General features: G+C 40.9%; 1 protein-coding gene across 1 annotated transcript in view; it reads left to right on the top strand.

Moving 5' to 3' along the window:
- Positions 1 to 9,195, top strand: part of LOC125918192 (probable cation-transporting ATPase 13A5) — a gene marked incomplete at its 5' end in the record, with an annotated part of 34,658 nt that extends 25,463 nt beyond the window's left edge. Inside the window, 3 exons of the mRNA XM_049624223.1 lie at positions 3,570 to 3,740; positions 5,911 to 6,081; positions 8,795 to 9,195. Coding sequence (XP_049480180.1) covers positions 3,570 to 3,740; positions 5,911 to 6,081; positions 8,795 to 8,979 — 527 coding nt within the window. The remainder of the gene's footprint in view (positions 1 to 3,569; positions 3,741 to 5,910; positions 6,082 to 8,794) is intronic.
- Positions 9,196 to 13,020: the final 3,825 nt, after the last annotated feature.

The following is a 13,020-nucleotide window of genomic DNA, read 5'->3' as shown; positions in this document are numbered from 1 at the left end:
TTGTGTGCTGGAGTCACCAAGACAAATGAGAGATGGCCACTGCCCTTACACAGCTCACAGTCTAATGGCCCCAGAAGTAGAAACAAAGAAGGGCATGGCATTTCAAACACTGCTTCCATGCAGAGGCACTGGCTCACTGGGGACAAGGGAGAGTATCCCGCTTCACAGCACCAGGACTTCCGGGTCCTAGAAGCCAGGTGAAGTGGATGATGAATGTTTTTCCTTGTGAAACACTCTCCGGGCTACTTAGAACTCCATAGATTTGTAGGCAAATTGTCCTTTCTTGAGATTCCAAGAAAGGCCAAGCATGAGGCTCCTTATTAATATGTGAGTAGTGTAAAAGAGACTTGAAAGTCATTTCTGTGTAAAATCATATCTGATTTGAATGTTATCTTTGGAACATTATCTCCAAATGGCTTCCATCCCTGGTTGATTGAATGTCTGCCTGCCACGAATGTCATTGGTTGTGTGTGCAGAAACTATCCACTAATATTAGTCTATGAATATATAATGGATTAATATTCAGTGATTCATAGGCATAAAAACATTAGAAATCATCTCTAAGTATCTGCTTTCACAAAGGTAGATTTCAAAACAATGTGTTATGATGATTTGGAGATTTGTCAAAATGTCCTATCCCTTTTCCAAAGCCACTTAGACCACAAGTGGTAAATCCAAACAAAGGATAAATATCAAACAAAGGCTAAATATCATAATTTTTAAAGACAGTGAGTTAGGGACAATGCCTGGCTAAAGGAATTTCCTGAGATTTTTCAAGATCACTAATAAAAATTGTATGGCTTCTTGCACCTTAAGATATAAAAAATGCACCATGTAGAAAACTGGTTGTTGAAAAACCAATCATAGGAAAACCTGGGCAGTTGTTTTTATTCAGTTCATCCAGGCATTCAGCAAAAATAAGTCTTTTCAACCTATCACATACCAGCAAGGAAAATGAGGAATATAAAAAGTTATATATGTCAAAGTCCTTGCCACCAGTTATTACTTAGGAGAGATAGAACCTAGATTTTGTAACTATAATCAATAGAATACTATTTCCAAATTAGAAATATGACATGTTATTTTGCTAATTGAACATTTAGCAAAAGACTGATGGAATTTTAAATTCATTCTAATGCTTTTTAAATCTGGGAGTGAGGAAGTTATTAGCACTTTTATTTTTATCTCTGAAATGTATCCTTTTGAACTCTGAGCTAATTTTCTTTGTATCTTAAATACCCTGTCTTCCCACCATCAGGGGAAGTAGAGGAATGGTATCATCTAAGAATACATATATATATATGTATAACAGGATATGCAAGTGGCTTAGATTAGCTGGAGTGTGTAGGAAAAAGAGCCAGTGATGCTCAGATTGTGGTGGCTTTGAAAATCTACCAAAAGAGTTTGCACTTGAGACCCCTCCAAAACTTACCCTATGTATCTCTTCATCTGGCTATTTACCTATATTCTTTACCAGATCTTTTAACAAACTGGTAAATGTAAGTATTTCCCTGAGTTCTATAAGCTGCTCTAGCAAATTAATTGAACCCAAGAAGGGGATTATGGGAACCTCGGATTTACTAGTCAGAAGCACAGTTGACAATGTGGGTTTGCAATTAGCATCTGAGGTGGCATGGGAGCAGTCCTGTGGGACTGAGTCCTTAACCTGTGGGATCTGATGCTATATCTAGAATTGAATTGAATTGAATTGAATTGAGTTGAATTGAATTGAATTGTAGGACAACCAGCTAGTGTCACGGAACTGCTCGTTGTGGGAAAATCCCCATCCATACGGCATCAAGAGTGTGTGAGTGCAGTAGTAGCCTCATAGCAAAGGAGACACATAGGAGGAAGGACTGGAGGTCTTTTCCAACTCAAGAGGTCAAGGCATATTGTGGGTGAGATACTTTTTCATAAAAAAGAAATATTAGTTCTACCATAGACTCAAATTATTATTATTAAAATGGTTTTCATGTCAAGGAGCCAATTATAGGTAATCCATTGGTAAGGCAGCCACCACTAGATAGTGATTGCTAGTGAAGCCCCTGGGACCCAAACGCAAGAGTCCAAGAGTTACTTGGTGAGACATACTCATGGAGAAAAGCAGTTAGGAATTGGGGAATCAGACCATGAGAGGGCAGAGCACGGGAAGAGGAGGAATCAAAGGTGATTCCGAGACTGTAAACCTGTCACTCAGCAAAAGGATGATACCACAAAGAAAAAGGAGGATGTTTAGTGGTAAAAATATTAGTACGGAGGTGCCTGGATGGCTCAGTCAGTTAAGCATCCGACTATTGATTGTGGCTCAGGTCATGATCTCCCGGTTTGTGAGTTCAAGGCCCGCATTGGGCTTTCAGCACAGAGCCTGTTTGGGATTCTCTCTCTCCTTCTCTCTCTGACCCCCCCCCCCACTCTGTCTCTCAAAAATAAATAAAATAAAAATTAAACAAAATATTATTATGGATTTTAGGTATGTGGACTTAAGGATGCTAGTGGGATATCCAGGTTGGGATGAACAGCCCACCATTGGGAAACATAGAACAAAAGCACAGGAGAGAGGAAATGAAGATTAGACATTATCGATCTAGCTATTTAATTAATTGTTAATTAACACTTTAATTGTTAATTAATTATGTATTAATGAGAATGGAGCTGAGATCATCCAGAAAGAAAAAAGAGAGGCCCTGTCTTGTTATATTGGTTTTTATCTTTCACTGCAAGCTCCACAAAGATCATGAAGAACATTTAAGAGGTTTTATGGAGGCATAATTTCTCATTCATCTCTGTACTTCTAGGACTGCTTACCTCTACCCTTACACTCAATGTCCCAAACATTCTCAACCATTTTTAGTGCCAAGGGCACAGCATGATCTTTCACTTCTTCCAAGAACAATTTCCTTTCCACCTTGATCTAGTTGGCCTCATTTCCTTTTGAGTTGTCATTTATTAGTTGTTCTGGAAATGTTTCTTGGTCCTCTGGGTTAGATCTTCAGATCACCCAGTAATACTACCAAAATCCTTACTTTATTGTACTTTAATCATTTATTTACTGCTATTTACTGGCTTGACTCCCTGGGCTTTCTGAGGGAGGGATTTCTGTCTTGTTCATTATTTTAAGCACCTAGAACAGTGCCTGGCACAAAATAAGCACTTAAAAATATTTGTCAAGTGAATGGATGAATGGGTTGATAAATAAATGAGAGGCAAATAACAATAGCTATATACTTGCTTTATAGCTCCTTAATTACCTAGCATAAATTTGGGCTTAAAGAACACTTGAGGGGACAATTAGGTGACAACTATCTTTGTTAAAATGGCCTGCTTTTTAAATTACGACAGCAAACCATGCAGACCAGGTATGGAAAATATAGGTGGACCTTAAATAAATATGTAAAATATAACCAATTACACCACTGCTTGCATCGCCAGCATCCTTGAGAAATCATCTGACCCAGGAAATGGGCATTAAGACCTGAATAGCTATGGTTTGTATACTGTCTCAAAACTGTCAAGCACCAGCTCTGAATACCTGAGTTCACACAGAATCAACAAAACACAATCTTCTTTAGGAGAAAGCATACCTGTCACAAAGATGCCACTGCCCCATACGGAGAACACCGTGGCCTGGAAATCCCACAGCTTGGAGGACTATCGGAAACATGTCCTTTTCTGCGGGACAGAAGTTATCCAGGTCAAGCCGTCTGGGCAGGAGCCAGTGAGAGCAGTTGTTTTGCAAACAGGTTAGTAGATTCCACTTTTGTAAATGTAGTCCCTGCTTAGAGGTGGGGGAGTTGGATTGGGGAAATTTGGTTTAGGATTATGGAGTTTGCCACCTTCTGGTAATAACAGTCATACTTGTTTCTAGTCAGATCCTTATTTATTCTAAGTTGCCACCATTTCCAACCTCACTGGTTCATTGTTAAAACCCTTGTCTAAGATGAAATACATTGATGATACAGAGATGAAATACATTGCCTCAAAGGCAAGACTGTGTTCTTGTTTGTTTGTTTTTTATGTCCCCAGGCTTCTTTCCTTTTCCCTCTATACCAACTCTAAGTGATTCCCAAGAAAAAAGTTCCAACCATTATCACCTGAGGACTTTCTCCTTTCAAACTGCTGCTTGCTGGGCTATTTCCAGGTCCCTGCTGGATGCCTCCCTCTGGGTTCCCTACAGACACTTCAAAGTCAAGGCATCGAAAGGACTTATCCTCCTCTTTCTGTCGACAGCATCACCACCTAGCCGGTCTGTCCACATCACCTTTAGCTTCCCACTTTCTCCCGTACCAAGTAGGACACCACATCCTGTCAATTCTACAAATACCTCCTGAGTCTTGTCTCCCTTTCCTTCATCCCCACAGTTGGTGTTTTGTCCAGGCCTTTCATCATCTCTTGTCTAACCATTGCAACAGAAATATTCTCTTGACTGTTCCCTTTCAGCTTTTGCCTCAAATACTTTGCCTTGTCTTTTGTTCCACCTCCCCTTGGATCTGCCACCAAGTCATATTTCTAAAGCAGATTTTGAAGCAGTTTACACACACCATGCTCAAAAAGTTTTCAAGACTACTAATCTTACTCCCGGTCTTTCACAGGACATCACACAGCCAACACTACCCCTGACCTGTGTTTCTGCCAGCCACATATGCACAGATCCAAAACCCACCTTGAACTTTGTTGTCTCTATGTGTTAGCCTATGATTCAATTGTTCTACCTGATTTTTTTAAATTAAAAATATCAAGTTTTGCTTCAAAGGGGTCAGTGGGCATGAGCTAATGAATGGAAATCATGGGAACCACCTTATCTGAGCTTGTAAAATGCTGAGGCAACAAGTTAGAGAAAACTCTGCTCTTTTTCTCCAAAGCCTACAAAGCCATGTTTGAGGAGACTATATGTTTACCAAGCAGTGGGATTAAGGCGTGTTTCATACAACAGTGGTTCATATCTAGTAGCCCCCCTTTTGTTGCCAATAACTTAGATTTTAATGAAGATCTACTAAGTGCCATGCCCTGAGGGCTAAAGAAAAAAATTAGGAGACATTCCTTACCCTTAAAGAGGATTGTGGTCTGGTGCAGGAAACAGTGTGGAGTTAGAGCTAACTAAACACAGAGCAATGATAGATGTCACATGATTAAGTGTTACAGGGACCCCAAAGAGGGGGAGAAATTATTTTTGATAGGAAGTGTGGGAGTAGAACTCTGAAAATATTTATTTGATGAGGCGGCATTTTGAGCCAAGCCTGATAGGATGGGAAAGATTTAGCCAGTCCTAGCAGAAAGCTAAAAAAACATGCTAATCTATTTCTGCAAAACACAAAAGAAGGACTGCCTTGGGGTTTTCTGAGAGCAGCGAGCAGTAAAGAGATAAGTCTAGCAACACAGGAGTATACTGAGGGTTGACAGGAACTGGAATGCCGTGCCTAGAAATTTTAACTTTATTGCAAAAAATCAGGGGTTCTGGAAGGTGTTTGGGCATAAGAATGACATGATCAGAGGTATATGTGTTTAAGAAATTACTTGTTTTGTGCTTTCCTTTTGTCTTCATTTTCTATTATTTTCAACACATACTTGAGCTTTAATGTCTTCTCTTAGCAGCTCGTCTTCTCTGGTGACTGTGTCTGTCAGTCCTCAGTCTTCTTTTCCTCAATCTTATGCATGAGTGAGGAGCTTCACTGTGTGAGCCATTGTAGCACTGACTTCCAGAGCAAGAGAAATTGAACAAGGTTAAGTGAATACCACTTATTGTTCCTAGTGACTTGTAGGGATAATAAATGTAAATATACTGTTTGCAGTGATGTCTTCATCCCATATTCAGATGACACTATTAACCAATCCTTAATTCAATGCAAATCATTTTGGGTGTCATGGTAAACTGTATTAAAGGAACTTACTCCACCTGTGATTACCTTCATGCAGGTTACAATACTGCCAAAGGGGACTTGGTGAGATCCATCCTCTATCCCCGACCTCTGAACTTCAAGCTATACAATGATGCCTTCAAGTTTATAGTGTTCCTGGCCTTCCTTGGCATTGTGGGTTTCTTCTATGCCCTTGGTGTATATATGTACCATGGAGTAAGTACTGGGGGTAAGGCTTTTTAATGACATAGCTTTTTCAAGGATCCTCACCTAACTCAAAAGGGTTGGATAAGGTTCTCTCTTAGCCCCATCATTCTGTGGATCAGTTCTGTCCAATAGAACTTTCTTAGATGATGGAACTATTCTATACCTACATGGTCCAGTTTGGTAGCCCTTAACCACATGTGCTTATTGAACACTTGAACCGTGGCTAGTGTGACCAAGGAAATGAATTTTCAGTTTTACTTCATTTTAATTAGTTTTAATTAATTTAAGTAATTTAGTGATTTGATTGTTTAGTTAATTTAAATTCAAGTCGCCATATGTAGCTAGTGAAAATTGTATTGGATGGCACAGCTATGAAAAGTTGCAAAGTTCATGACTTCTTTCACCACTTGGATGCGAATGAGAGGTTACTTCATGTGTGGCATTGGTAATACCGAAGCCCAAACATCCTCAGAGGAAATAGGTGTTTCTCAAGTCTGATAGAATGGAGAGGATTTAGTCAATCAGATCAGGGAGGAGAAAGGTCATGCTAGTTGGAGTGAGAAAAGGACAAAGGAAGAAATGCAGATGGGTCTTCTGGAACCAGCAAGCAACTGAGAGATTAAGTCTAGCAAGGTAAAATGGGTCACATTGAAGGGGATCTTGAATGCCGTGCTTAGAAATTTGGATTATTTGAGAATGCTGAGATATTTGAGTGTGTACATTGTCTAAGGCATACCCAACATACCATGTACCCAGTGAGTTTTTCTATGTTTTGTTAGGTTCTAAAATAGAACTGACTGTCCACTTTTACAGAACTATATGCTGCACGGATCCCCACTTCCTTTTAAACTTCATAGTGGTCTGGTTTTGGTTTGTTTGAACATTTCTCTTAATAGTTGTGATGGCTGAAGGAAGGGTTCTCACAAATGACCTCTGAGGTCCTTTCTGGTCCTGAGAGTGTGATTCTTTTGTGAACTGTGTAATCTCTTCTTTAAGACATACTGGGATGTTAGCAATGTGGGCTCATTGGGAAGAAGAAAAAAAAATGTAAATAAAAGGGTCCAAACATAGGTATGAAACTGGGTATGGGTGACTTAATTACAATGCCCAAATTTAGTGCATTCTATGTGTGTGTTGTCGGGGAGAGGGGTAAATATTGATGGACAGAGTGACGAGAATTTCCAGGCAATGTTCACTCTCGTACTTGAGCTCTGGGTAGTCATTTCAGTCTGATATAAGCCTTCAGGCAGCATTTCTAGGTCAGGCAAAGGCAAAGGAGGCCAGGACATATTGGCACCCCTAGAATGGACCCTGGAAAGAGCTGGGCAGACTGTTAAAGCAAGTGGGACTGGAACTTGAGGCACTGTGCCAGTTTCATCTGGGGAGCAGGAGCATTGAGCAGGAAAACAAGCAAAAGGCCCTCTTCTGTGGACCAGGAAGCACCCACAGTGATTCGGAATGAAGATTTCCCGGGTAGAACTCAACATCTAATACACACCAAAGCAGCGATACTAATTGTAGACCCCACCTTCTTGTGGGTCATAACCTGTGACCCTGCTGGCTTCCTTCATCTGTACTGTTTCAGGAATAGACAGAGCTGAGTCCTCAGTGTCAACACTTTGTGGCTGTGGTTGGGAAAAACAGAGAACGCTGGATTTTGTGACAATCTGAGATTGGACCAATGATGTATCTAGCAGCCTTTGATATTGAACTTGAATCTGTATTCCCAGTACTCAGAAGAGGACTTTAGTGGCTAAAATTACGGTTAATTTCATAAAAATCTAGGGTAAGGCCATTAATTTCTAGAGAAGGTGAAAAATAAAACAAGCCATGCTGTGATTTGATCTAGGCCCTATTCTTAGCCATGTGAATTTCTGTGGACCCGCCTGGGATCTTGACTCTATGAGAATTGACTGGATACTATAAGACACTGGTCACATATTTGTGCCCCCCGAGTGGGACAGCCTAGGGTTCAGATCCTCACCATTTAACTAGCAGATGGCTTGGGGAAGTTATTTTAATATTTTAAGCCTTGGTTTCTTTATCTGTTAAATGGAGAAAATAACAGTGTTTACATCCTAAGGTTGTTGTGAGGAGTAACTAAATCATTTATGTAGCCTAATCCAGCTCTCGCCCCAGAATGTGTGCAGTGAGAACAAGCTATTTTTACTATGGACTTTCCTTTAGCAGACTCTTGGTCATCATTTTTATCAGGTTACCATTCATTTAATAGTTCCTGTGTCAGAAACTGTGCTAGGCTCTATATCTAGAGATGAATAAGATGAACTTGCAAAGGACTTCAAAGATGTATAAGCCAAGCTGCTGCACCCAAGCGGTTTGGAAGCGACGGGGGGAGATTTATAACCCAACTGTCAAGCCCGTGTGTGAAATGTTACAACTCAAAAATGGTCTCAGTGCCTGGGGAGTCTAAGAGGGTGTGTTATGATGAGCAGAGGAAGGATGGTACTCTGGGTGGAGGGAATACCAAGCAAAGAGAAACAGAGTCAAAAAGGGCAGGGTGGACATAGAAAAGGGATCAGAGTTTCTTTTGTGCACAATGGGAGACAACTTGTCTGTTCCTTAAGCACACCCAAGAGATCTCTCAGCCCCACGGAGAGAGCAGCTCTCTTTGAATATTTTGAGCTTCTAGAACTCTTGGAGTGCTGCAGGAGATGGTGCTAGAAAGGCTGCCGCCCTGTGCTGCTAGGCTAACCTCCATGTCCCTCCCTCCCTAGGTTTCTCCAAGAGACACGGCAACCATGGCCCTGCTTCTCCTCACTGTGACTGTCCCTCCTGTGCTACCAGCTGCCCTGACCACAGGAATCGTGTATGCACAAAAGAGGCTGAAGAAAAAGAAAATCTTCTGTATTTCCCCACAGAGAATCAATATGTGTGGACAAATAAACCTCGTGTGCTTTGACAAAGTATGATCTAAACTTTCCTGATTGGAGGTTGATTTCAAGGCAGAGCAGAGCTGGGAAAGGCCTCCAAATGAATGCCTGGTTCACTGCTCTCATTTTACATATAGGAACACTGAGGCCAGAGAAGGTCACACAGTGGGCTAGTGGTGAGACCATGCTCTACAAGCCCACTGTACAGAGTCCTAAGGAAGTGGTTTAGCTATATCACATCATAAATGTCTTCCCTATGAAATTTAATATTTTTTGCCCGTATTGGGTTTCAAAACAATCTCTTATTGTAATAACTTCTATGACTGACTGGCTTTTTCAGGCAAAAAAATTTGTGAGGAACATTTCTGTTTCCTGAAATACTTTGTCCTGTGTTTGAAAATATTCCATTTTTCTCCTCTGCTTCTTTTAAGGAAAGGGAGGGAGGGGACAGTGCCTGTGTTAATGCACTCAGTCCCTCCTTTCTCCTTTGACCCCCAGGTTATCAGGACTCAGGACTAGAAGAATGTTGTCCTGTAACTGTTTAGGGTTCTGGAGGTAGCAGGGGAGAAGTATGTCCAAATGGGAAGGATTGCTGCTCTGGGACAGGTCTAAAACCTCTTTCTGTGACTCTCCTGTGGGGGTCCTGTGTCCCTGGAGGGACCTCAGCCTCATCCACCTGCTGTTCAGATCCTGCCCTCTGCTTGGGCAGGCCAATTTAATTGTTGTAACACAGTGGGCCTGGCCGATCCCTCCATGTCTTCACTTTGTTTGTATTCGAATAATTAATTAAGGCTTTGACACTTTTTAATTAACCTACCTTGGCCAAGAGTCCCATTAATAAGAGGGTCCTTGCTCTGGAGAAGCTCGTGACTTAGCTGAGGAAGCAGGTACAATGGAAGTGTAAACCATGGTAATGCAGTGAAATGCATGCTCAAAGAGGCATGGAAAAGCGCCGAAGTTAAGTTACCTGCCATGGATGGGAGGTCACCGCTGAGCCGTGGCTTTGGTTGTTAGACAGAATGGGCTCAGAGATGAGCAGTTCAGAAGCACAGGGATGTCATGGCCTGTGGCATGTGGGTGTGGCTACAACAGGGGCTGTGTGGTAGGGAATGTAGCTGGAGAGGAAGAGCCCAATTGCTCAGGGCCTGATGTGTCAAGCTAAGAAGTGGGGCCTTGTGAAGGAGAATGGGAGCCGTACCATTTTTTTTAAAGACGATCAAAGACATTTTTATAGGTGTGTTTTGTTTATTCCATCGAGGGTAATTGGTGAGAAGGAACAAAAGGGAGGTAGGACTGAGACAGGAAGCTATCTAGGGAAGACTGAAGAGATGGGTCATTGTCCTAAGCAAGGAGGGCAAGAATGGAGAGTATAGGACAAACTGGAGAGACACCATGAGTAGACTTGACAAGTCTTGGCTCCACACTGGAAGCAGCTCAGCCCTAAAATTAGTTCCATTCTATTCTGGCTGAGTTTCCTCTGGCAAAGAAAACCCTCAATCACCACTCCTCAAGTTAACCACTAGGGTTAACAGTAGCTTCTTTTAGTTCCACGGCCTTGGAAGTTTTCTGGTAGGGATTCCCATTATTTACCCAGCAGCCTCACTGGTGCCTGTAATATAAGAGGGAGATTTATAAAGTTAGGTTCGTTACATATTTGTCTTTTTCTAAAACTAATTTTTCCAGCTGTTCATTTTACGTCTCATACAAAGCTTTTCCCCTCCACGTCCTCATGTGCTCCTTTGCTAGACCAACTGAGGAACTGCTCCTCGGCACGCTTGGCCAAACCCCAGTGGCATGACAACATGTCATAGCGCAAAAAACACTGGGTTGGGAATCGGCAAAATGAGAAATCAAGAGAAATTTGAACTCCAATGATCTCTCGGTGCCTTTCCAGCTTGTACATTGTAAAACTCTACCAATATGGTGTTGGAATGAAGCACCCCACAATTAATCGAGGTCCCCGTCTACTTTTATTTCCACTTACAAGACATTCACCATGTGCTTCTTATTCCCATATATTTCTAGTTTATGTTGGTCTGTTATAAGTTCTCTAAAACAGTTCTCTCTTTTCTATTCAGCTCAGCCAAAGCCTGGGCTAGTATTTATGCTAAGAAGTTGGCTTTTTCTGTCTTATTCCCTTTACAACTGTAACTATAATTTAGTTTTCTTTCTGTTCATGGCTAGTTTTATAGTATAAGAATCATTTTCACATAGAGAAATGACACGGTCCCATTTCTGTTTGCTGCCATCTAATCTCTGTTTTCATGTTCAAAATATTGATATGTAAAAATATAATCTGATCATCAGGGAAACATTTCAGTTTGAATTAAGCTGCTAACTCTTTTTGAAATGGAATAACTCAAGAGGATTTGGAATCTAAACACACAGGTTGGAACCCTCATAAAATGCAGGAGGGAAATGAAGCAAATAAGTTTTTTTCTATTGTTCTTCAAGGAGTAACTCACACAAAGCATGTTAGCTTTCTGTGAAGCCCAAATAAATTAATGAAACAAAGAATCCTTCATTCCTTAATTGGAAGTCCAGTATGGGTTTTGTCTTTCTGCATGCTTTGCAAAATTTATTTAACATTTGTCATCTAGAGGGAGATTCTAGATGGGCCAGATTCTGGTTCTTTCTCTCCAACCTGCAAGCCACTGGACCTTGAGGCTGCTCCTTTAACTTCTAACCTGAGAATGTCCCTTCCCTATTTAGTCGATTGTAAGAATTAGAAGCATTGTAAGCACTTCATCATAAAGCGTTATGCCAATTTAATGTGCTGTAATGAAAGAAATGTCATTTGATAGGAAGCTAGAAAATTCAGTGTCTTATACAGAAATGACTGTAAAAAGAATGATGACAGAGACCTGGGTGTCAGTATTGAAAAGGGATACACCCCAGCACTTGGGAATGTTCTGCTCAGCCTTGACAGCGCTGAAGTAGCGGGAGCCACATGGGTTACTCTGACTGGGTGTTGGCCTCTTGCATAAAGACACCGGGGTCTGTAATTAATGGTGGGCTATGAAGCAATAAGCAAATTCAAAGTGCTGTCATAGTACTTAGTTCCATGTTGCTTTCTTTGTTACATTATGTGATAAATACTCTCCCATAATATAGCAAATCAAATCTCCCAACCATTTTCCTCTTGACAATCTAACAATAAAACTCATTCATGGGCATTAATGAGTATTTATTATTAGCACTTCATTTCTCTCTAAATTCTCAAAAAGCCCTTTATCAACATTTCATTATCAATCCGGACAGTCATCATGTCACCCATATTTTAGAAAATTGCTGTGAGCCAGATGGCAGACTATGAACTAATCAGTCTTAAAAAGAAAGAAAAATTCTGAACTCTGCTTTAGAAAGATAGCAGGTGCCAACTATAAAGTCAAACTCGTACTGGTCCTTATTGGATTTCCATTCACTAAATGCTTCTCGTTTAACAACAGCAAGTGCAAAAATAAACACACAAAAGCAAAACACTAACATTTGATTGTAATGATTAGTATCTAGAATCATTTCATTATCGACACAGTCTTTTCAGGAATCATTTGTCACCTGCTGAATTCTTCCTTCAGGTACCCTTCTCTGATTTAAAATTTAATGCTTGCAAGAGTGCCTGAGTGGCTCAGTTGGTTAAGCATCTGACTGGCTCATGTCATGATCTCACAGTTTGAGCCCAGCATCAAGCTCACTGCTGTCAGCACGGAGTCTGCTTTGGATCCTCTGTTTCCCTCTCTCTCTGCCCCCCCCCCAACTCAAGACATGCACACATGCTCGCTCTCTCTGTTAAAAATAAACATTAAAAACATATTTTAAAAAATAATAAAAAAACAAAATTTAATGCTTACAAACAAGGACTTTGGACAACTAGATCTACTTTAATGTTTTGGGAGGTTGGGTTTTGTTTAAATCATGATATAACCAAAAGTTCTAAATCTTATGCTAATACCAATTCTAACTTCTTCCAGACTGGCACTCTTACGGAAGATGGGCTGGACCTCTGGGGGACTGTCCCTACTGCTGACAACTGGTAAGCACTTCAGTGAAGATGGGATGTGGGATTGGTG

This window comes from Panthera uncia, unplaced genomic scaffold (assembly GCF_023721935.1).
Source record: "Panthera uncia isolate 11264 unplaced genomic scaffold, Puncia_PCG_1.0 HiC_scaffold_525, whole genome shotgun sequence".
NCBI lineage: Eukaryota > Metazoa > Chordata > Mammalia > Carnivora > Felidae > Panthera > Panthera uncia.
Note: the sequence above shows the minus strand (reverse complement) of the source record. Positions and strands in the feature narration are given on the sequence as shown.